The following is a 24357-nucleotide window of genomic DNA, read 5'->3' on the forward strand; positions in this document are numbered from 1 at the left end:
AATATGAACCCAAGCTAAGAGTCTGGTTCCTAACTATTATGCCTAACTATTCCCTCAAAGTGGCAATGAAAGAACATTCTTTTCTCAGGGAAAAGAACAGTATGCCAGGTTCCAGCATCAGCATCCAGGTACTTCTCTGCATTGCTCAGGATCTCCCGGGCTCAAGCTTCATTTATTTATTTTTTCTTTCCTTCTAATTATAGCAAAATACATGTAACATAAAAGTAACCATTTTTAGATATACAGGTCAGTGGCATTAAGTATATTCACAGTGTTGTGTAATTATCACAACTGTCCGTCTCCAGAATTTTTTTTTTTTTTTTTTTTGAGACAGAGTTTCACTCTTGTCGCCCAGGCTGAAGTGCAATGGCACAATCTCGGCTCACTGCAACCTCCTCCTCCCAGGTTCAAGTGATTCTCCTACCTCAGCCTCCTGAGTAGCTGGAATTACAGGTGCCCACCACTACACCCGGCTAATTTTTGTATTTTTAGTAGAGATGGGGTTTCACCGTATTGGCCAGGCTGATCTCAAACTCCCGAACTCAGGTGATCCACCCGCTTCGGCCTCCCAAAGTTCTGGGATTACAGGCGTGAGCCACTGTGCCCGGCCTCCAGAACTTTTTTTTTTAATCTTGCCCAGCTGAAAGTCTTCACCAATTAAATAATAGCTCTCCATCCTCTCCTTCCCCCAGCTCCTGATAATCTCTATTCTACTTTCTGTCTATGAATTTGACTACTCTAGATATTTCACGGAAGTGGAATGATACAGTATTCGTCCTCTCCTATCTGGCTTGTTTCACTTAGCATAATTTCTTCCAGGTTCATCCATGTTGTAGCATGAGTCAGAATTTCCTTCCTATTTAAGGCTGAGTAACAGTCCATTGTATGTATGCACTGTTTTGTTTACCCGTTTATCTGTCGATGAATGTTCAGCTTGCTTTCACCTGTTGGTGGTTGTAAATAAGGCTGCTATGAACGTAGGTGTACAAATAACAGACTGAGTCCCTGCTCTCAATTCTTTTGGGTATATACCTACAAGTGCAATTGCTAGATTACATGGTAATTCTATTTTTAACTTTTTGAAGATTTGCCATCAAGCTGCGTTTCTTTTCTCTACCTTTCTGATGTGGTTTGCATCTGTGTCTCCACCCAAATCTCATGTCAAATTGTAAACCCTAGTGTTGGAGGTGGGGCCTGGTGGGAGGTGATGGATCATAAGGGTGGATTCCTCATGAATGGTTTAGCATCGTCTCCCTTGGTACTATATAGTGAGTGAGTTCTCCTGAGATCTGCTTGTTTAAAAGTGTGTGGCACCTCCCCCTTCACTCTCTTCCTCCTGCTCTGGCCATGTAAGGTGAACGCTCCCTCTTTGCCTTCCTCCATGACAGTACGTTTCCTGAGGCCTCCTGGGAAGCCAAGGGGATGCCAGTCTCATGCTTCCTGTACAGCCTGAGGAACCAGGAGCCAATTAAACTCTTTTCTTTATAAATCACCCAGTCTTAGGTGTCACATTGTAACAATGTGAGAACGGACCAATACGCTTTCTTTCCTTCTTTTTCCCAACATCCAGTAAAAACCCAATCACTTCAGTGGCCAGCTCCACTTTGACTTTGGTTCAGTAAACCTTCCTGAATTTCCTGGAAGCCCTCTGGGCTGTGTGTTGCTATCTTGGGAGGTGAAAAGCAATTTTACCCCTCTTTTCGTTTTTTATTTTTAAACCTCAGCTGCAGAAACCACCTGATTGAAAATTGCAGACGAATCCTCATCCCACACAGGAAAACAAGTGTTCAGAAAGTCCAGCTTACCAGCTAATTACAGGCTTTTACCAGGGATTCATGGCAAATGCTAAATTGCAGATCAACCTTACTTTTCTTATGAAGTGTTTGGAAACATGCTAATAGGCTGGGTTTTGGATCCTCAGCCTAGAGGTGACAGCTCTTTCCCTCAGTGGACAAATAAAGTGGGTTAGAACCTTACGAATTTGAGTTCAGGAGAACTGTAGCTTTGCTGAGATACATACCAGCTTAAGACACCTTTCTCATATTATTCCAGCCAGTACCCTTTACGTAAAATGCCACCCTAGCTGGGATTTCCACTCACAGCTGTGGTTCGGAACAATAAATGAGCCATAGAAATATCTGGGGTACTTTTAAAAAATAGCTACTTACAGATGCTCAGTGCCTCAGCCTGGTCCAGTTGCTTTAGAGTCTCTGCGGGATACAGTGCAGTCATTGGTAGCATTTTAAAGCTCCCAGGTAATTCTAAGGTAGAGCCAGGTTGAGAATCCCTGATTTAAGGGTCGGGCAGGCAATTCTTCCTCCTCCAGAAAGAATATTTTCAATGAGCTTTTAACCAGAGGAACATGAACTTCCAAGCCAGGGGCCCAAAACTTACAGGCGAGAAGCGGGTCTTCTGTGAATGGAGAGTACAGGACTCACCTGATGGTGTCAGCTGACCACTGCCCCAGCTGACGGTTGCCACCCGAAGTGCTGTGGGTTGAATAAAAGATGTATGGGGGCGGGGTGTGGTGTGACGACCCTTCTAGTTTGAGCCTTATGAGGTAACCATACGGGATTCAAGGAATTCAAAAAAACCTCTGCAACTACATGCAAAATTTTCCTATTTCCATGTATTTTTCTGGAGTTCTAATCACAATCCCTGAAGCTCTGTCATACCCCCCACCTCCAGAATAAATCATACTACCTCCAGAATAAATAACCTCAGCTTTTATCATACTACATCATGCAACAGTAGCTAATGCAGTTATTAAAAATAAAAAGTTGGCCGGGCGCGGTGGCTCAAGCCTGTAATCCCAGCACTTTGGGAGGCCGAGGTGGGTGGATTGCTTGAGGTCAGGAATTTGAGACTGGCCTGGCCAACTTGGTAAAACCCTGTTTCTACAAAAAATATTTTAAAATTATCCAGGCGTGGTGGCGTGCACGTATAATCCCAAGTACTGAGGAGGCTGAGGCATGAGAATTGCTTGAGCCTGGGAAGCGGAGGTTGCAGTGAGCTGAGATCATGCCACTGCACTCCGGCCTGGGCGACAGAATGAGACTGTCTCAAAAAAAAAAAAAAAAAAAAAAAAAGGGAAGGATTCCACAGCAAGAAAACACTCTGAAATAAACAAAACTGCATGAGGGAGTGAGAAGGTGGTGGCTGCCCTATGGGCGTGGGAGAAAAAAGGAAAACATGAAACTTTCCCTTTAATAATAGTTCACAGTTCTAGAGTGCTTACTACGGACGGCACAGTGCTCAGCACCGTGTGTTTATTGATCGCACTGAATTATGTGCATTCTATCCTGAATGCACACAACAATCCCGTGAAGTATCCTGTATTGTTATCCCCATTTTACAGCTGAGAAGACCTAAGCCCGCAGATCTTGCCCAGGGCCACCAAAGTAGGTGAGTGGTAAAGTCAGGACCCAGACACCAGCTCCCCAGCACAGGCACATAACCCCTGTTCTCCTCTGATTCTCTGTCCCTACACATCTTTTTCATGGTGTCACTCATTATAACACGTGTGTGGTACATTTATCATAAAATGTTAAGTAAAATATGAAGTGTCAGGGCTTTCCATGTGGGCTCTCAGTTTCCCCTGGGGTCCTCTCCTCAACTAAGCTAATGATAGGAGGTCCCTTATTCTCAGCAGGGACTTGGGAAAAGAGGCTTCATTTTTTATCTGTGTCTTCGTTTAATACACAGTAGTTCCCATTGCCTGCCTGTGCACCATTTAAGGAGTCAGAGGTGACTGTCTTCTGTGTTGGCCTGAAACCTAGGAGAGAGTGAGGCTCTTGCCTATTTGTGACTCCATCTGGACAGCAGCCATCACAGGCTGCATTAGAAGGGATCATTACATCTGCCTAGGGCAGGCATCCCCTGATTCAATGCAGACTCTATGGGTGACAGGCCTTGAGAAAGCCCAGAACTAACCTGCTTTGAAGGGGTCTCAGAGGATAGACATTTGCAACCTTGGTGAGAAGGAGCAATAAGTTTATATAGGGGAAATCTTGCATGCAAGGATTTTTCGGCCATGGATTGGTTTCTTGGGAGACCTGGAGCCCAGAGTTCTAGACAAGATCTAAACAGAGGAGAGTTTCCAGTTACCCTGGAGAAGGATGTCTCAAAGGATGATGTCAGATCCCCAGTGCTAGCCCTACCTGGGTTCTGGAGGAAATACAGATCCCTTGAGATGTGGAGCTGGCAAGACCAGAGCTTGAATTCTGATTCTATCAGCTTGAGACTTTGTGTAGGTTGCTTAGGTTTTAAGCCTCAGTCTCTAGATCTGTAAGTTCAGGATGAAGATATCAGCTTGACAGGGTGGGTTATGGTGAATATTAGCAATGATATAGGGAAGTACATACTGTAATTAGAACACAAGAAATAATAACCATTACTCCTACTAACTCTATTCCTGTTGTGGTGAGTAGCTTCTAAGATGACTCCCAGTGGTTCCCACCTCCCACTCTTCATACCCTTGTGTAATCCCTTCTCTTGAGTGGGCTGGGCCTATTCTAGTGAATAGAATATAATGAAAGTAATAGGATGTCATTTCCAGTATTAGATTACAAAAAGACTCTTCCTTCCCATTCCTGCTCCCTCACTTGACCACTCTGATGAAAGCCATGTTGTGAGTTGTCCTATGGGGAAGCCCATGTGGCAAGGAATTGAGGAAGGTCACTGGCCAACAGCCAGGAAGGGACTGAGGTCCCCAATTCAACAGCCTGCAGGGAACTAAACCTGCTGAAAACTGCGAGTGACCTTGAAAAGAGATCCTCCCCCAGGTGAGCCTTCAGATGAGACTGAAGCCCCAGCCAATACCTTGATTGCAGCCTTGTCAGAGCTATTCAGACAGAACTATACAGCAAATCTTTGTATACCTGGATTTCTGACCCACGGGGACTATGAGATACAAATGTTTGTTGTTTTAAGCTACTAAATTTTGGGGTGATTTATTATGCAGCAATAAATAACTAATACACTCTGGAAATAATATATTAGACTACACCTTGGAAAAACAGACTAAATTCTACCAGACAGCGACACATGAAGCCTCTGCTTAAATACTACACCCTCTGGGAAGACTTTCAAAATCCCTTTCTCTGAGTTAGGTGACCCTGTTTTCTCATATGCTTCTCTATTTGACTGCAGAGAACTTGAATCATCACCACCATCATCATCAAAACTAACACATAGTGAGTACTTATTATGTACCAAGCATATTCCAGAGTCATAAGTCATTTACTGTTCACAACAAACCTACGCCACAAGTACTATTATTGTTCACATTTTGTAGGTGAGGAAACTGAAGCTCAGAGGAGTTAAGTAACTTGCCAAAGACCTCAGTTATTACGTGACAGTCTGAGGAAATTTTGCTTGAATCTACATTTCTAACAATTACGTTATAGGGCTCTATGAGTCCTGACCCAGTTCATAGATGTTAAGTGGGTTCGACCCCAGGTAGTTGAACACCAGATATTAAGTTCTTAAATGTAACTCCCTCTAGATTCCTTCTGTCTCTAGGACAGTCAGTTGAACGTGCCTCACCTGGAGTTCATCAGATTTTGGAATGCTACCTACCTGTAAACACTAGGCTGGCATTTTCCAGTTCTTCTTGGGGAACTTTAAAGCTGAAGGATTCATTGTAGAAAGGATCAATTGTGCCTCTTAAGAAGGATGTCTTCTTGGTTTTCACAAGCTTGAGTCCATGCACCAGTTGGATTTTCACAAAGGGGTCTGAAAATTAGACACAGCATCATAGAATGTTGGAGATCATGAAACCTAATCTGTCCAGTCATTCTGCCATTCAACCTCCCATCCATCTATCTTTTTATTCATCCGTTCTTCTATCCATCCATCCATTCAACTTTTCATTCATCTCATAGTCCATCCATTCATCCACCTGTCTATCCATCCATCCATCTTCCCATCCATCTGTCAGTTCACCGATCCATTCATCATCTCACCATATTTTTATCTATCCATTTTCTATCCATCCGATTTCTCATCTATTTGACAGTTCAAGCATCCATCCATCTATTATCCGTCCATTTTCCCATCTATCTGCTTATCCGCTTATCCCTTTCCCTCTTCCTTTAGCCATCTAATATTTGTTGAGCTCCTCCCATGTGTCAGCATTGTGTTAGTTTTACTGATGAGAAAACTGAGGACTCAAGGTGAGAAATCAATTTTTAAAGATCTTGCTGGTGGACACAGAATCAGACTCAGAGACTGCCTTGGATTTCTGTCTGTGGAAACCCATTATCATTTCAGTGAGCCCATAGTCCATATACAGGAGAATAGAGATGGCAGAATTATAACATTTTTAGATCATTTTACAGTTTACAAAGGGATTCATGTACATTATCTAATTTAATATTTGTTTAAACAACTTATCAAGATGAATACTGTTATTATGTCAATTTTTGAGATTGAGAAATTGAGGCATATAGTGGTTAAGTAGATTCCCCAAAGCCATATCATTTGCAAGCCACATCATTTGACTCCTATAACCTTAATGATTTTATCATACTGACTCTCCCATTGTGGTGAGTCTGAAACTCTTCAGTCTTAATACCATTGCCTCCACTGGCCCTTTCTAAGCCTCTGTTTTTATAATGTGGCTTTTGAGAGTGCAAGGTGTCTTCTAGCTGTCACCTTATCACAAAAGTAATTTATTTCAGCTACTGCATTTAGAGAAGACAATAATTCCACCACTGAGCTGAACAGATCCCTGTGACTACAGCTGCTTTCACAGTAATATCCTTTGCTGTCATGGGAGAAGCAACATACAGATGGAATGGAATCTGTTCCGTTCCATTGAAAGTCATGTTTGAATGGTTTTTGCTATAATGTACACACTTTAAATACAAGTCTTTTCAGAGCTAGAATTCATAAAGATTTATGGCACACATGAAATGAGCTGGCAAAAAACCTCAGTGTGTCCTCCACGCTCATTGATTAGAATGGCTAGTTTCTGCACACTGTCGCCACCTGCAGGATGGCGTCTCCATTGCAGGAATAGCATTTGGAAAGGCCAAGTCACTTCCTTGGGTTCAAAGAGGATTTAAGTTTCCAGTGGTTATCACGACTGCTCTCAGTCAACTCCCCAATTCCAATAGGGTTACTAAGATGGCATCATTTACCTGCCTCATCCTGAGATGAATAATGCTCATCCAGGATACAGAAAAAGAAAACTGGGTCCCCCACACAAATACAGATGCCCCATTAATAAAGTGAGAGAAGCGAGGAATCACATGGTACCTGAACCTTGGCTCACATCTGTCTGAAGAAGTTGCTTGGCTCGAATGACATCAACATTCAGTCTGCCAGCACTTGGGAGATAATTCAGTGACAGAAGCAGCTCCCCCAGCTCCACTTCATTCTGTAGAGAAAGGAAATGGTCAGGAAGTTGCCTTCTCCTTTTATTCCTTTTGCACCCACCATGCAAGAAATTCATTGCAGCAGCTCACAAACAGGTTGCTGTGGGCGCATCAGTTGACAGTGGGTGCCTCTGTGTGTGACTTCTTTTCATCTCTGCCTCCAATTATTGTGGTCCATCTATCTCTGAGTTTTTTCCACTCTTAGATCACTCAACAGCAACAACAATAACAACAAAAGCAGCAATAATTAAAAAAAAAAAGTTTCACTACCATGAACTATGCTAAGCGCTTTACATGTGACGACTAATGAGTCTGTGAGGTATTAGTATTAACTCTGTTTAACAGATGAGGAAACTGAGACTCACAGGGTTAAATAACATGTCCAAAGCCACAGCAAGAAAGTAGTAGAGCTGGTACTTAGACCCAGGGAGGCTGATTTGATTCCAGATAATCTGACTGCTGTTATTCTGCCATCCAATAGGATACCTGGAGGTAGAATGCCCTGCAGAGGAACTATCTGAGTAAGAAATCTGTTCTTAACCTGGAATCCCCAATAGATCCCACGCTTCTAACCTCACCATAGCTACACTCAGCGCAGAGACATCCCTTGTTGAAGAGTACCCATCCCCTTGATGTCAGCTCTATCACACTGTGGAAAATTCCCATGAACACCTAAGTGCATGACTCCATACTGCCAAAAATACCTAGAAAGCAGGAGGCCTCCCACTTCTCTGTCCCTTTAAAAAAAAAAAAAAAAAAAAAGTATTGTAGAAAATTTCAGCCATGTACAAAACAATAGACTAGCATAACAAATCTCCATCTATCCATCACAAAACTGTAACGGGCATTTTGCCAAATGGTGTTTCACCTATAGCCTGACTTGTGAAATATTTTAGCTGAATATTTTAAACTAAGTCCTCGACATGGTGCCATTTTACCTATATATCCTTCAGAATTATTCTTTAACTGATAACGACATTAAGACAAGCATTTTAGTATGGGAAATTTCCAGTCATATTTCAAAACCAGACAGAAGAGTATACCCCACCATCTTCATACCCAAACATCACTCAGCTTCAAAAATTCTCATCTCATGGTGAATCTCCCTTCACTTACACTTTCATTCAACTCCCTATATTCCTCTGAAGTAACTCCCAGTGATTATATTATTTGTAATATTTCAACATGTATCTTTAGAGGGTAAGATCTCTATCTAGCTATCTATCTATCTCTCATCTATCTCATCTATCTATAATCTAACCATCTATTATCTATCCATCATCTGTTTATCTATGTCTATTATCTATCTTTCTCATCTATCTAGCTTTCATCTCTATCTTTTCTGATGTCAGTCATTTCAGCAAATTAATGCCAAATGCCTAACACAATACTCAGCAGCTCTAGAACAATGCCTAGCACATAGTAGATACTCAATAAACATCTGCTGACAGGGTGAACAGTCAAACCAAAAGATTCCTGTACCGAGTGAGTTAGTCCCCAAACAAGAAACAATCTCGCATGTTAACTCAGAGGCTGCTAACAAACAGCCTGCAGGTGTGTTTTGTTTGCCCCACATCACATTTTAATTTATAATTACTTGTTAATTATTACATGATTCAAGAATCAAGTTATTTCACATTTTTAAAAAAAATCTGGATTTCTTGCCTTGCTTGAAAAACAGGAAGATCTGGTAACACCGGCATTCCCACCAGGCAAGTGACAAAGATTCTTTACTTGACCAAACTTTAGTCAGGCTCCTAAACCTCCTAGGCCCATCAGTGCACCACCTTGTAAAATCCAGTTTCTGCAAAGAACTCTGCTAAATCAGTTTGGTCAGGTTCCTCATTCTCTCTCTCTTGCTCGCTTTTTTTTTTTTTTTTTTTTTTGAGACAAAGTCTCACCCTGTCACCCAGGCTGGAGCAATGGCATGATCATAGCTCCCTGCAACCTCAAACTCCTCGGCCAAGGGATCCTACTACTTTAACATCCTGAATAGCTGGGATTACAGGCATGTGCCACTATACCTGGCTAATTTTTTTTTTTAAGAGATGAGGTATTGCTGTGTTATCCAGGCTGGTCGTGAACTCCTGGCCTCAAGTGATCCTCCCAAATTGCTGGGATAACAGGTATGAGCCATTGTGCCCAGACAGGTTCCTCATTCTCCATCATCCCCCAGGTAATGTCTGATCACCCTGGCCTGTCTCCAGCAAAAATCCTGCCAGATTGATTTAGCCAGAGTCCCCCTTACTCCTCTGATGCTTCCTCTTAGTAATTTTTAAAAAATTCCTGACCCCCCACTTTGCTCCATGGCTATGGATTCCCACTTGTCTGTGCTGTATTTGAGGCTGAGCCCAGTCTCTCTCTGTGACTGCAAAATCCCATTACTGTGGTCCCTGTACATATCATGATGGTCCTCAATAAAGTCTGCCTTGTCACTTTAAGAAGCGTCATTGAGGGCTGGGCGCGGTAGCTCACGTCTCTAATCCCAACACTTTGGGAGGCCGAGGTGGGCGGATCATCTGAGGTCAGGAGTTCGAGATCAACCTGGCCAACATGGTGAAATCCCATCTCTACTAAAAATACAAAAATTAGCTAGACGTGGTGGCATGCACCTGTGATCCCAGCTACTCGGGAGGCTGAGGCAGACCACTTGAACCCAGGAGGCAGAGGTTGTAGTGAGCCGAGATCGCACCACTGCACTCCAGCCTGGGTACCAGAGCAAGACTCCATCTCAAAAAAAATAAAATAAAATAAAAGAGAAGTGTCATTGAGTAATTTTCTTTAATCCAACATCTGGCCACAAAGCTGTGCAGTGCTCCTTTAGATGGGACCTGCCCCCTTCACCTCATACCTCATCTGTCCGCTTCCTCCCCTTTACATTCCTGCTGCCCTGCCCTGGGTATCCAAGTATGGAGATTTTCAAAATAGGAATGGTCAACTGAGTGTCTTGAGTAATAAAAGAAGTTCAAGCCCTTTTGCACTGTTGCTAGGGGTTTCCTGCTGCTTCTCAAGGGCTTGGAAGATGCAATGTCTTTAGGACATGACCCTGCTGACACATCTACTTTAGTATGAGCAATGCTGAGGATTCTGCAGGAGCCCAGGCCATCCAGGTCCTCCCGGACTTTGCTCCTCCCAGGTTCATAAGTCACAGTGACATTTCCTTTTATTTTAAAAGCAGTTTACTATGTACCAGGACTGGGGATAAATCAGTGAGATCACTCCCTGACTTTACAGAGCATACACTCCTGTGGGGGAGATGGACAGTACCTAGATTTTAAAAAATATATCAATGAGATGATTTCAGGTAATGCTAAGTATTAGGAAGAAAAATATAGCAGGGTGAGAGAAAGGAAGAACCTTTCCTGGGTGATGGCAATTTGCTGCATCTTGATTGTGGTAGCAGTTACGTGTGCATTTGCCAAAAATCAACAAACAGTAAGTTCCACCTCAATAAAGTTGATTGAAAGGGGGGTATTTGAAGTAAGCAAATGTGGCAAAATATTGGCGACTTATGACATCTGGGAGATGGATACATGGGTGTTTTATTATTTTATGTGGGAAATATTCCCATTAAAAACATTTACTTTATGTGAAATAAATATGACAAATTAGGCAGAGTAAGAGAATGAATGGGGTTCACATGGGAGCTGCCCTTTCAGTCGGTGGATGGGGCAGGGCTTTTCTGAGAGGCGAGGTTTGAAGAGGAATGAGGGAGGAAAGAGGGATAGGGACTCCTGGGGCAGAGGGAACAACAGGTGCAAGGGCCGGGATGGTGGGAGGGAGGAATAAACCCGGTGTCACTCAGTCAGTGTGTTCAAAGGAACAAAGAGAAGGCCAGTGTGGGGAGAATGTAGCAAGAGATGGATTCTAGAGATGCTTACAGGAACGAAGGCAAGCTGCCCAGTGGTTGATCCCAGGGGCTCTGCCCAATCCTAGCAGTCCTCACAGAATTGGAAGGAGGAGGTGAGGCCATCTTTTGGGCCCTCAATACGTAAGAGCACCTCAAGCCCCCTCTGCAGCCTTCAAGTGTGGATAGAATTGTTCCTTCCCTCCCCTGGGGCCATTGATCGAACCCTCAACAAGGCATTTCCTGAAGCTATCCTTTTTCTAAGAAGGCTGAGTGTTTTTCATCTTAAGAAAACGAAGCTCTTTTATTCCTTCTTCCCTTTGCGGATACAAGCTCGCTGTACTCTCTACCCATCCCGTCCTCGATACACGGCGTGCACGTCAGGGCTTTCAGGTCGTACTTTTCCAGGGAACCATTCCCATTGATCCAGCCACTCTTTCTGTCTGCCTTATCTGGGGAGTGATGAATTTGTAACACTGTTGCCTGGAGTCAGGGAAGCAGTTGATAGAAAGTAAAAAAGAGGGCTAATTGTGCAATAGCAAAGGATTCATTGATTCATTTAACAAACGCTCATGTAACAGGTACTCGGTCCTAAGCACTTGGGGATGTCACGATCATGATCGTTACAGCAAACCTTTATGGAGAAATCACCATAGTCCAGGCACTGTCCTAGGCTCTGAAGTTTCCTTAACAACTCCAGAGGCTTCCTTCTTGCAGGTGAAAGAATTCAAGCTTAGAGAGCTTGAGCTGCATGACTTGCTCAAGATCATATATCATAAACAAAAAGAACAAGGTTCAAACTCAGCCCATGGTTAACTCTTACACAAGGTTTCTGGTGAGTAAGCAGCAATCCCAGACATCAAGCAACTCACCGTCTACTGGCAGAGAGCAAGGAAGATATAAAAACAAATCAAAATTCCAGGGGCTGCACATCCACTAGGATGGCTATAATAAACACGCACACACAAAACCATAACAAGTGTTGGCCAGGATGTAGTGAACAAGAACCCTGTATACTGCTGGCAGTAATGAAAACTGGTGCAGCTGCTTTGGTAAACAGGTTGGAGTATGACCGAGCAGTTCCATTCCTAGTTGTATACCTAAGAGAACAGGAAACATGTCCACGTGAAAACTTGTACGCAGATGTTCATAGCAGCACTATTCACAATAGCCAAAAGTGGAAGCAGCCTAAATGTCCATCAACAGATAGATAAACAAGATATCACCTATCTATGCAATGGCAGGTTATTCATTCATAAAAACAATGAAGCATTGATACAAGGTAGACAAACCTTGAAAAAGTGAAAGAAGCCAGACACAAAAAAATCACATATTGTACAGTTCCATTGACAAAATATCCAGAATAGGTAAATCCATAGAGATAGAAAGTAGATGAGTGATTGCTAGGATCTGGGAGGAGGGGAAATGTGGAGTGGCTGCTTAATGGATACAGGGTCTCCTTTGGGTGATAGGAGCGTTCTGGAATTAGAGGTGATGGTTGCACACCACTGAGAATTTACTAAATGCCACTGAATTGTATATTTAAAACGATTACCTTTATATGATGTGAATTTCACCTCAATTAAGAAATAATTGCAAATACATTTTAAAAAGCTCATCATCACTGGTTATTAGAGAAATGCAAATCAAAACCACAATGAGATATCATCTTATGCTAGTTAGAATGGCGATCCTTAAAAAGTCAGGAAACAATAGATGCTGGAGAGGATGTGGAGAAATAGGAACGCTTTTACACTGTTAGTAGGAGTGTAAATTAGTTCAACCATTGTGAAAGACAATGTGGTGATTCCTCAGGGATCTAGAGCCAGAAATACCATTTGACCCAGCAATCCCATTACTGGGTATATATCCAAAGGATTATAAATCATTCTACTATAAAGACACATGCACACATATGTTTATTGCAGCACTATTCACAATAGCAAAGACTTGGAACCAACCCAAATGTCCATCAACGACAGACTGGATAAAGAAAATGTGGCACATATACACCATGGAATGCTATGCAGCCATAAAAAAGGATGAGTTCATGTCCTTTGCAGGGACATGGATGAAGCTGGAAACCATCATCCTCAGCAAACTAACACAGGAACAGAAAACCAAACACTGCTGGTTCTCACTCATAAGTGGGAGTTGAACAATGAGAATACATGGACACAGGGAGGTGAACATCACACACTGGGGCCTGTCGGGGGTTGGGGGGCTAGGGGGGATAGTATGAGGAGAAATATCTAATGTAGATGACGGGTTGATGGATGTAGCAAACTACCATGACACATGTATACCTGTGTAACAAACCTGCACGTTGTGCACATGTACCCCAGAACTTAAAGTATAATAAAAAAAGAAATAATTGTAGGGCTCAAGTATTAATCAGCCATATAAATGAAACCCAAGACAGACTGAAGCACAATCTATTCGTGAGAGGGGCATGGTCAAGGAAGTCTTCATGGAGGAGGAGGCATTTAAGTTAAGCCTTGATAAGTAGGATTTGGTCCAGCAAATATTGCAGGGAAGCGTGCCCCATACAGATGGAACAGAATGAGGGAAGCCTTCACTAAAGCCCCAGTACTCTTCATTGTGTTCTGATCCTGAATTTATCCATATTATTATGTAAAGGTTGATATGGTTTGGCTGTGTCCCTGCCCAAATCTCATCTTGAATTCCCACATGTAGTGGGTGGGGCCTGGTGGGAGGTAACTGAATCATGGGGGCAAGTCTTTCCCATGTTGTTCCCGTCATAGTGAATAAGTCTCATGAGATCTGATGGTCTTAAAAAGAGGAGGTTCCCTGCACAAGTTCTCTCTGTTTGCCTGCTGCCATACATGTAAGACGTGACTTGCTCCCCTTGCTTTCTGCCATGATTGTGAGACTTCCTCAGTCACATGGAATTGTAAGTCTAATTAAACCTCCTTCTTTTGTAAATTGCCCAGTCTCAGGTGTGTGTTTATCAGCAGCATGAAAATGGGCTAATACAAGGGCCAAGTAACTTATTATTAATAATAAAGTTGGCTGGGTGCAGTAGCTCATGTCTGTAATCCCAGCACTTTGGGAGGCCAAGGCTGGAAGATTGCTTGAAGCCAGGAGTTCAAGACCAGCCTGGGCAACATGGTGAGATGCCCCCGTTTTCTACAAAAAAAAATGAAAACATTAGCCAGCTGTGGTGATGAGTGCCTGAGGTCCCAGCTATGTGAGAGGCAGAGGTGGGAGAATTGCACGAGCCAGGAGTTTGAGGTTGCAGTGAGCCATGATAGAGGCTGGGCAACTGAGAGAGACCCTGTCTCAAAAATAAGTAAATAAAATAAAGTAGCCAAAGATGGTTAATAATTTGGATGTTTGAGATAAATTAGTGAGCATTCTCCGTAGAAACAACATCACCTTCACCCATTTACATTCCTGGTTTGTTGTTGTTGTTAAGTGTGGAAGACAATACTGGTTTCTCCCTTAGAACAGGTGTGTGCTCTTGGCCACTTAGGAATGGATGATGCCCTCCCCACTTCTGTATCAAATAAATTTTTTTAAAAAGAGAAATATAATTTTTGGCAAGAATTTGATATTTCAGAAATAACACTGCAGTACCCATTGAGAAATCAGAACATTGCTGAGATTTACATTTGAGAATTATTGCAGCAGTCCTTTTTGTCTGGGCATGGTGGCTCATGCCTGTAATCCCAGCACTTTGGGAGGCTGAGGCGGGCAGATCACTTGAGGTCAGGATTTAGAAATCAGCCTGGCCAACATGGTGAAACCCCATCTTTACTAAAAATTAAAAAAGTATCTGGACGAGGGGGCGGGTGCCTGTAATCCCAGCTGCTCAGGAGGCTGAAGTGGGAGAATCACTTGACCCAGAAGGCGGAGGTTTCAGTGAGCCGAGATTGCACCACTGCACACTAGCCTGGGCAACAGAGCAAGACTCTGTCTCAAAAAAAAAAAAAAAAAAAAGAGAATTATTATTATCTTGAATGATGTATGGTGAGCAGCTCTATAATTTTCAGGGCTTGGAGGCCTCAAAGCCTTATCCTAACCCAGCCCTGAAGGAAAAGAAGAGTTGCCATCACACTCAGGGTCTCTGCCCCAGAATATGTTGTACGTATGAATAACAGAATAACATCATTCACTTGGACATCATAAATGTCAGCTCTAACAATCTGAGGACAAAAATGTCCCTGGGGGCTTCCTGGAGCCAGGATCTTCTCAGCCCTTCTTCCGTAGAAGTATCTGATGCTACATCTAAAAGCTGACGATGGCCAAGCATGGTGGCTCATGCCTATAATCCAAGTGCTTTAGGAGGTCAAAGTGGGAAGACCGATTGAGCCCAGGAGTTCGGGGCTGCAGTGAATGTCGGTGGTGCCACTGCACTCCAGCCTGGGCAACAGAGCAACACTTGGTCTCTAATTTAAAACAAAACAAAAAATGCTGACCAGGAGTCCGCTGATAAGGAGCTTAGACTGTAGGAAGAGAAAGCAGGACCATCTAGTCCAGCAGCTCCTCAACTTGCACCACTTAGGAAGATCATGAAATTAATGGTGATCTTTACAGACATCCATGAGGTGCTGGGACATCCAACTTGCATCAACCTGGGGTAATTTTGTCCTCTCTCCTGCCACCTCCAGGGACATTTGGCAACATCTGGAGATGTTTTAGTTGTCATAACTGGGGAATAGGGTGGGGTCTGCTACTGGCGTCTAGTGGGTAGAGAGAGACCAGGGATGTTGCCAGACATCCTACAAGGTACAAGACAGCCCCCTTCAACAAGGAACGGTCTGTCCCAAAATATCACTAGTGCCAAAGTTGAGAAATCCTGACCTAAGTCTATAAATCTTGGGCTGATTCAGATTTTTTAAATACATAACTGTACCCTGAACAAAATTTTAATAGGAACCAAAGTCTTGAAACTTTTGGTATAAGAAGAGTTCATCAGGTGCAGTGGCTTGAGCCTCTAATCCCATCTACCCAGGAGGCTGAGGTAGGAAGATGGATCGAGGCCAGGAGTTTGAGGCCCGCCTGGGCAACAAAGCAAAACCTTCCCACCTTCCATCTCTAAACTTTTTTTTTTTTAATTAGCTGAGCATGGTGGCATGCATCTGTGGTCCCAGATACTCAGGAGGCTAAGCCAGGAGGAATGCTTGAAGCCAAGAGTTCGAGGCTGTCAGATGCGAGAAGAAGTTCCTCTTCAAAGGTTTAGCTTGTTTAGTTTCCTTGTTCTTTGTTCTCTACTTTCAAGGCCAAACTTCCTTGCTCTCTGTACCTCTCTGTCTTGGTTTCAGTAAACAACTCTTCCACCAGTCCTTAGCTACAGAGCCTACATCTAGTGCCCACTCTGTAAATTATCCCTCCCATCACAACAGCTCTTCCTGCGGAAACTGTCCTTCCCGCCAGTGTAACCGCATTCCTGCACTTTTCAAGTTAGCCAACCAGGTTCAGCTTAGATTGTGCAGTCCAACTCCAACCAGTGGAGGCAGGACAGAGCAGCAGGGACAAGCCGCATTAGAGATAAAAACCCCTTCCCTCCTTTCTTCGGTGTGCTGTCATGATGACTAGACCTGTGAGAAACACCCTCCTACAGAAGTAAGTTTTGCCTTACTGAGAAATTCTTTGTTTTAGTGCTCACTTTCTTCGTGACACTGAACAGCATTTGTTTCTAACAAGACTTTAGTAAGCTGTGATTGAACCCCTGCACTCTAGCCTGAGTGGCATGGCAAGACCCTGCCTCTTAAGAAGAAAGAAAAGTCTATTCACCATCTCCACTGAGTTTGTCTTCAGTCCCCTCTGGGCCTGAAGAGGCCAAAGCTGGTGCTACAAGCCAGAGCCCAGAAAGATCCAGCTAAGATTTCCTTCCTTCTGCTTTCTCCTTAAGCCATTCTTCTTCACTGCAAAGTGGACACCCAAGCACCAAATACAAAAATCCTCCTAGGAAGTGGGCTCAGCCCTCACAGGGAAAATGGACTGCTTGTTCTGATAGGATCTCCAACTCTATAAAGTCTTCCTTATCCAAATTTAGTGAGATAAGGTTGAAATGTCAGAGCTGAAATAATTTAGACCAACACTCTGGTTTTCTAAAAGAAAACGGAACCATGCCATTGCCTCATTTCCCTGTTTATTTCTTATTTTATTTATTTATTGATTTATCGTGACAGAGTCTCGCTCTGCGGCTCAAGCTGGAGTACACTAGCATGATCTTGGTTCACTGTAGCCTCTGCCTCCTGGGTTCAAGTGATTCTCACGCCTCAGCCTCCCGAGTAGCTAAGATTACAGGCATGTGCCACCATGCCCAGCTAATGTTTGTATTTTTAGTGGAGATGGGGTTTCACCATGTCGGCCAGGCTGGTCTCGAACGCCTGACCTCAAGTGATCTGCCCACCTTGGCCTCCCAAAGTGCTGGAGTTACAGGCGTGAGCCACCATACCCAGCCTCACTTCCCTGTTTAAAACCCTCCATGGCTCAGAATAAAATTCAAAGTGCTTAGCCTAGTCAATAACAGGGTTTGTCAGCCTCAGCACGATTGCCACTTTGGGCTGGAGCATTCTGTGTTGTGGGAGCTGTCCTGTGCATTACAGGAAGTTTAGCAGCATCCCTGGCCTCTACCCACTGGACGCCAGCGGCATCACCCCTCTCCTGATTGCAAAAACTCAAAATGTCTGCAGGCATCGTCAAATGTCCACTGAGGGCAAAAATCACCCAGCTGAGAACTAATGGTCTCTAAAAGGATTTATCTACAGGATTGAAATGATTTGATCCAAATGATTTGATCCCTGCCTGCCTCTGAGACCTCACTCACCAACCGCCTCTGCCTTCTTTCTGTTCTTTAAAAATACAAGATCATTGGCTGGGCGCGGTGGTTCACGCCTGTAATCCCAGCATTTTGGGAGGCTGAGGCAGGCAGACCATGAGGTCAGGAGATAGAGACCATCCTGGCTAACACAGTGAAACCCTGTCTCTACTAAAAATACAAAAAAAAATTAGCCAGGCATGGTGGCGGGCACCTGTAGTCCCAGCTACATGGGAGGTTGAGGCAGGAGAATGGCATGAACCCGGGAGACGGAGCTTGCAGTGAGCTGAGATTCCACCACTGCACTCCAGCCTGGGCAACAGAGCCAGATTCCATCTCAAAAAAAAAAAAAAAATACAAGATTATACCTGCCCCAAGGCTTGAACCTGCTATTCCCTGGGAATCTCAACTCAGCAGTCACCTCCTCATCTAAGCTTTCCATTAACACTCAGTTGAAAACAGCCCTCTGCTTCCATCACTTTCCATCACACCACCTTGTTCATTTCCTTCATAGTGCTTGGTCCTTAACCTTTTTCTCCATAAAGGCAAAGCAAGTGCCCATGTGTCCACTATTATATTCACAGCACCAGGAACAAATCCAAGATCAAGCAGTGCAGCCCCCAACACACAGGCTGAGCTGCTGCCACACCATGGGCCGAGAGGGATTGTCAGCACGATGTTCTGCCCCCTGTCCTATCCAACCCCCAGAGAATCGAAGCCAAGACAGGAGAAGGAACTGGGTGACAGGCCCACTTCTACCTTGTCCCTTGTGGAAGCGATGTCACAAATAAACAGGCCTCATTTCCTTTCTTGTAAGAGCCTGATGAGCTTAATTTGGTCGAACCACGTGGGGTGGGCTAGGGAGAACCAAAATAGACCATCTGTAAATTACTCGGATGAATCCGGCAGCCGGCTTGGGCAAATGTGGCTTGGCTCTCTCCTCTCTACCCAGACAAAAATTCTCTCTCCCTGCAGCCTTTCAACAGCATTAATTTCTAATCAATAAAAAGGAAATAAAAGAAAATCATCTGGGACAAAAGACATTTTCTGGAGAAGGCCAGAGCCCAGCTCTCCTGCTGACAGGTTTGCTTTGAACTCCTTCTCAATGGTCCTTTCGCTCTCTCTCACCTAGCAAAGGATTTCAAATGTGTGCACACAACTTTTAACGAAGCCCAAATACAGCTGCTCCACGCCCCCTTATGCCTTTGCTCTCAGGGGTTGGATAAAGCCTATTGTCTCTTAATCTGCTGCACAAACAACATTAAAATAGAAATGGATTTTTTAAAAAGCAAACTCCAACTGCAATGCCAGCACTTTACACATTTCATCAAATGCTTTCCTTTCTTTTTTTTTTTCTTCTCTTCACTTTTTTTTCCCAGTCTTTGTCAATACCGCAACCCTGTATTTGCATAGCTGCATTGACAATACAGGCACATTCTGAAACACCCTTTAAGGAAAAAACTTAGATCAGAGGGGAGAGGATGAAGAGAAGTGGGTTAAAGGGTACACACATACAGTTAGCGAGAAGGAATAAACTCAATGTTTGGGGCTGGGCACAGTGACTCATGCCTGTAATCCAAGCACTTTGGGAGGCCGAGGTGGGAGGATCACCTGAGGCCAGGAGTTCAGGACTCCTGCCTCAAGCAAGACTCTGTCTCAATTAAAAAGTAATAATAATAAATGTTTGATAGTACAGTAGGGTGACTATATTTAACAAAAATGTATTGTGCTAGAATGACAGAAGTCCTAAATATGGTGACTTGATCACTATGCATTATATATGTAACAAAATTTCACGTGTAAGTTTCCCCAGCCATGTGGAACTGAGAGTCAACGGAACCTCTTTTCTTAGTAGATTGCCCAGTCTCAGGTGGTTCTTTATAGCAGTGTGAAGGACTAATACACCTCCAATAATTGCAGAGAGTAAATTTATGTTCTTTAAGCCACCAGTTTGCCGCATTTTGTTACAACAGCCCTAGAAAACTAATACATGTGTATTGCAATCGTATCCTCCCAGTTTCTGGCTTGCCTTTTAATTCTTTTTACTATGTTTCCTGATAAGCAGAAGTTCATCATTTTAATGCAGTAGAATGCATCCCTCTTTTCCTTCATTGGTTCATACTTTATTTTCTGACTTTTTAAAGAGGCGCTTTGCTATACTAATGTCACAAAGATCTTTATTTCCTTATAAAACTTAAAGTTTGGCCATTCATCAGTTCCTGGCCATCAGGACTTGATTTTGGTCTGTGCTGTGAGGTAAGGCTCCATTTTCTTTCTTCTTTTTTTTTTTCCTGTTTTGTTAGAGACAGGGTCTCACTGTATCACCCAAGCTGGAGTGCAGTGGTATGATCACAGCTCACTGCAGACTTGAACTCCTGGCCTCAAGTGATCCTCTTGCCCTGGCCTCCCAAAGGATTACAGGTGTGAGCCACTGTGCCTGGCCCCATTTTCATTGTTGAGGGAGTGGCCACCTTGTTCCCTATCTTTCTGCTCCACAAAGTTGTGAGTTCATTGAGGGTAGTGACCTTCCATAACCTTCCCCCAGTGTCGGAGGTGAGGCCTGGTGGGAGGTGATTGACCATGGAGGTAGATTTCCCCCTTTGGTGCTGTTCTAATGACAGAGTTCTCAGGAGATCTGGTTGTTTAAAAGTGTGTGGCACCTCCCCATTCTCTGTCTCTTTCTCCTGCTCTGGCCATGTGAGACATCTCACTCCCCCCTTGCCTTTCGCCACGATTGTAAGTTTCCTGAGGCCTCCCCAGTCATGCTTCCTGTACAACCTGTACAACCTGCAGAATCGTGAGCCAATGAAACCTCTTTTCTTTATAAATTACCCAGTCTCAGGTATTTCCTTATAGCAAGGTGAGAATGGACTAATACACCTGTAAATATGACTGTCTTAGTCCATTTTGCATTGCTATAAAAGAATAGCTGAGGCTGGGTAATTTATAAAGAAAAGAGGATGAACTGGCTCGTGGTCCCGCAGGCTGTACAAGAAGCACGGCACCAGCATCTCCTCTGCTTCTGATGAAGGTGTCAGGCTGCTTCCGCTTTTGTCAAAAGGGGAAAGGGAGCTGTCATGTACAGAGATCACAGGGCACGAGGGGAAGTAAGAGTGATGGGAAAGGTGCCAGGCTCTTTTAAACAACCAGCTCTTGTGCAGAACTAACAGAGCAAGAACTCACTTATTACCGTGAGGATGGCACCTAGTCAGTCATGAGGGATCCACCCCCATGACCCAATACCTCCCATTAGGTCCCACCTCCAACATTGGGGATCACATTTCAACATCAAGTCTGGCGGGGGAAACACATTCAAACTATAGCAATGGGAGTTCACAGTCCTTATTTGAAAATAGGGGTTTTGCAGATGTAATTGCGTCAAGATGAGGTCACACAGGAGTAGGGTGGGCCCTATATCCCGTAGGACTGGGTTTATGAAATGGGGAGAAGAAACATGGACTAAGACACACAGGGGAGAATGCCAGGTGAGGACGGGGTGGAGGCTGGAGGGATGTAGCTCTCAGCCAAGGAGCACCAGGATTGCTGGCAGCCATCAGAACCCAGAGGAGAGGCCTGGGGTGGTTTCTCCTATAGAGGTTCTGCAAGGAATCAACTCAGTTGACACCCTGCATTTGGACTCTGAGCCTCCAGAGTTGCAAGGGAATAAATTCCTGTTGTTTTAAGGCACCCAGTGTGTGTTACAGTGGTCCCAGAAAACTAACACACTGGTGAATTAAGACAAAGGACAAACAGTCACAAACCTTTATTGCAATCCCAGCTCTCCCACATACACTAGCTGTGTGACCTTACCCATGCCGCTAAACCTCTCAGAGCCTCTTTCCTTTCCTCCTAGGAAAAGGAGGATGCATACCATATACCCCACGAAGTTCTAGTGGAGAAGGCTAGATCTTTCTTGAAATTCTTCAGTTGGTTCCCATGACACTGTCCGCTCCTACATTTCTTCTTACCTTCTAGCTTCTATTTCTTGGTCTCCACAGTTCTTTTTTCTTCTCTCCTGCCCTTAAGTGTAATTTTCCCCAGAATTCAACTCCTAGTCACCTTTTCTTTACTTTATATGGTGTTTCCTGGCAATTTTCTTGATGCCTATCATTTCTACTATCACATTGACTAACCCAAACATACTTTCTTTATGAGTTCTGGTCCTGCCTAAGCCTTCTTTTTTTCTCTTTCTCCTTTCCTTTCTCCCTTCCCTTCTATAAATACTTATTGAACATGTATTATGTACCACTAGGGAACAAGACAGAAAAAAATGCCTCTCCTCTTGGAGCTCACATTAAAGTGGAAGAAACTTAATAAGGAAATTAATATGTAATGTCTGATAGCAGTAACGTGCTAGGAAGAAAAACAAAGCTGGCTGCAGGGATAGAAAGTGATAGGACTGCTCTTTAAAAGGAAAATCAAGGGGCTGGGTGCCGTGGCTCACGCCCATAATCCCAGCACTTTGGGAGGCTGAGGCAGGTAGATCACTTGAGGTCAAGAGTTCAAGACCAGCCTGGTCAACGTGGTGAAACGCTGCCTCTGCTAAAGATACAAAAAGTAGCGGGTGTGGTGGTACATGCCGGTAGTCCCAGATACTCAGGAGGTTGAGGCACGAGAATCACTTTAAACCGGGAAGCAGAGGTTGCAGTGAGCTAAGATCACGCCACTGTACTCCAGCCTGGGTGACAGAGTGAGACCCTGTCTCAAAAGAAAAGAAAAAAAAAGTCAAGGAAGCCCTCTCTGAGATGGTGACCTAAGTGAAGAAAGGAGGGAGCCATGAAGGTATCTGGGGGGAGAGCATTCCAGGGAGAGACATGGCTGGTGCAAAGGCCCTGAGGTAGGGCCATGCTAGGTGTGCTTGAGATACCCAACAAAGTTGATGTGGCCAAAGCAGAATCAAGGAGGCCACTGACCAGGGAAATAAAGTTGGAGGGAGATACGGGGGATGAGTCTTGTTTAGATTTTATGTTGAATGAGACAGGAAGCCATTAGAAGGTTAGATGCAGGAGAAAGACATGAACTGACATTTATTTTACTGTATTCCCCTGGCTGCTGGGTTGAGAAATGCAATGCAATGCAAAGGAATGAAGCAGGGTGACCCGTGAGGGGCGTCCTAACACTGCAGGTGAGAAGTGAAGGTGGCCTGGACCTGGCTGGAGGAGTGGAAGGGTTTGAAGGGGTTGGTGGGGCTGGCCTGATTTGCTGATGAGTGTAGGCTATGACTCCTAGGTTTTGGGATCAATGCTGGTGTCACTGACGGATATGGGGAACACCGATGGAGGGGCAATTTGGGGCAAAATCAACAGTCCAGGGTAGGAGTGAGACGTCAGCCAGTCACTCCAGCAGGTGGCAAACCTAAGTTCAGTGTTGCCAAAGCTGCCCTCAACAAAAGAGCCACTGGGGGTGCTTGTAAATACAGATTCCTGGGGCCTCCCAGAGCCTACTTGATCAGATTCTTCAGGGGAGGGACCTGGGAATCAGAATGTTTCACAAGTGCCCCAGAAATACTGATAACACAGGTGTTTCAAGCCATGGGATCGGATGAGATCACTCAGGGATCTTTAGTTAAGTCCACTGGAAGCTTCCTCAGGGGTGCCCATCCTCAACACCCTGCACCCCAAACTTAGCTCATCAGCACCACTCCTGCCCCATCCTCGCCTGCTCCTCCTACCTCACTGTCCAGCACCCCTAACCAGCAAGTCCCTCAACCCCAAAAGCTGAGTGAGGCTCTAGAGACCTCCCTCACCCTCGCCCTCATGTCATTTCCAACTCCAAAAAATCCTCCAAGCCCCGCCCCCACGCCTCTCCAAAATCACTCCTGGATCCCTCCCCGACCACATCTAAGGTCACCTACCCTGTTCTCAAACATGAAGTTGATGAATTGCTTGGATGACATATATTACTTTATTCTCCTTAATCAAACTGAGTTGAAACTTCCTGGCTAGGAAGATTTCAATGTAATCATCATGGTAATGACTGCCAGTGACATTTATTTAGTGTTACCAGTAGGAAGTTCACATTAATTGAGGCCTTGCCTCATGCCACAAGCATTATCAGATGACAGCCTAACTATGACCCTTAATGTTGGAGTTGTTATTCTTGCCATTTTCCAACAAGCTGAGCCTCAGTGAGACAGGACAACAGTTAACACAGCCTCCTCATGTTCAGTTGAACACAGCCTCCTCCATTCACTAACTTCATGGCCTTGGGTAAGTTACTCAAACTTTCTGTGCCTGAGTTTCTTTAACTGTCAAATGGGAATAATAATGGCCACTGGGTGGAAATGAAAGTCCTTAGAACGGTACTTGATCCGTGGTAATACTCAGGGAGAGCTAGCA

The 24357-nt window shown here is 44.1% G+C and overlaps 1 protein-coding gene across 2 annotated transcripts in view; it reads right to left on the minus strand.

The window, feature by feature from the left end:
• The window catches only part of SYT17 (synaptotagmin XVII), a 118570-nt gene that overhangs the window by 45236 nt on the left and 48977 nt on the right, over nucleotides 1-24357 (minus strand). For both annotated transcript variants that reach the window (XM_011976083.1, XM_011976084.1), the window contains exons 6-7: nucleotides 7264-7384; nucleotides 5581-5736 (exon numbers count right to left, since the gene is read on the minus strand). In XM_011976083.1, coding sequence (XP_011831473.1) covers nucleotides 5581-5736; nucleotides 7264-7384 — 277 coding nt within the window. The remainder of the gene's footprint in view (nucleotides 1-5580; nucleotides 5737-7263; nucleotides 7385-24357) is intronic.

The sequence above is a fragment of the Mandrillus leucophaeus genome, unplaced genomic scaffold (genome assembly GCF_000951045.1).
Source record: "Mandrillus leucophaeus isolate KB7577 unplaced genomic scaffold, Mleu.le_1.0 Scaffold162, whole genome shotgun sequence".
Classification (NCBI taxonomy): domain Eukaryota; kingdom Metazoa; phylum Chordata; class Mammalia; order Primates; family Cercopithecidae; genus Mandrillus; species Mandrillus leucophaeus.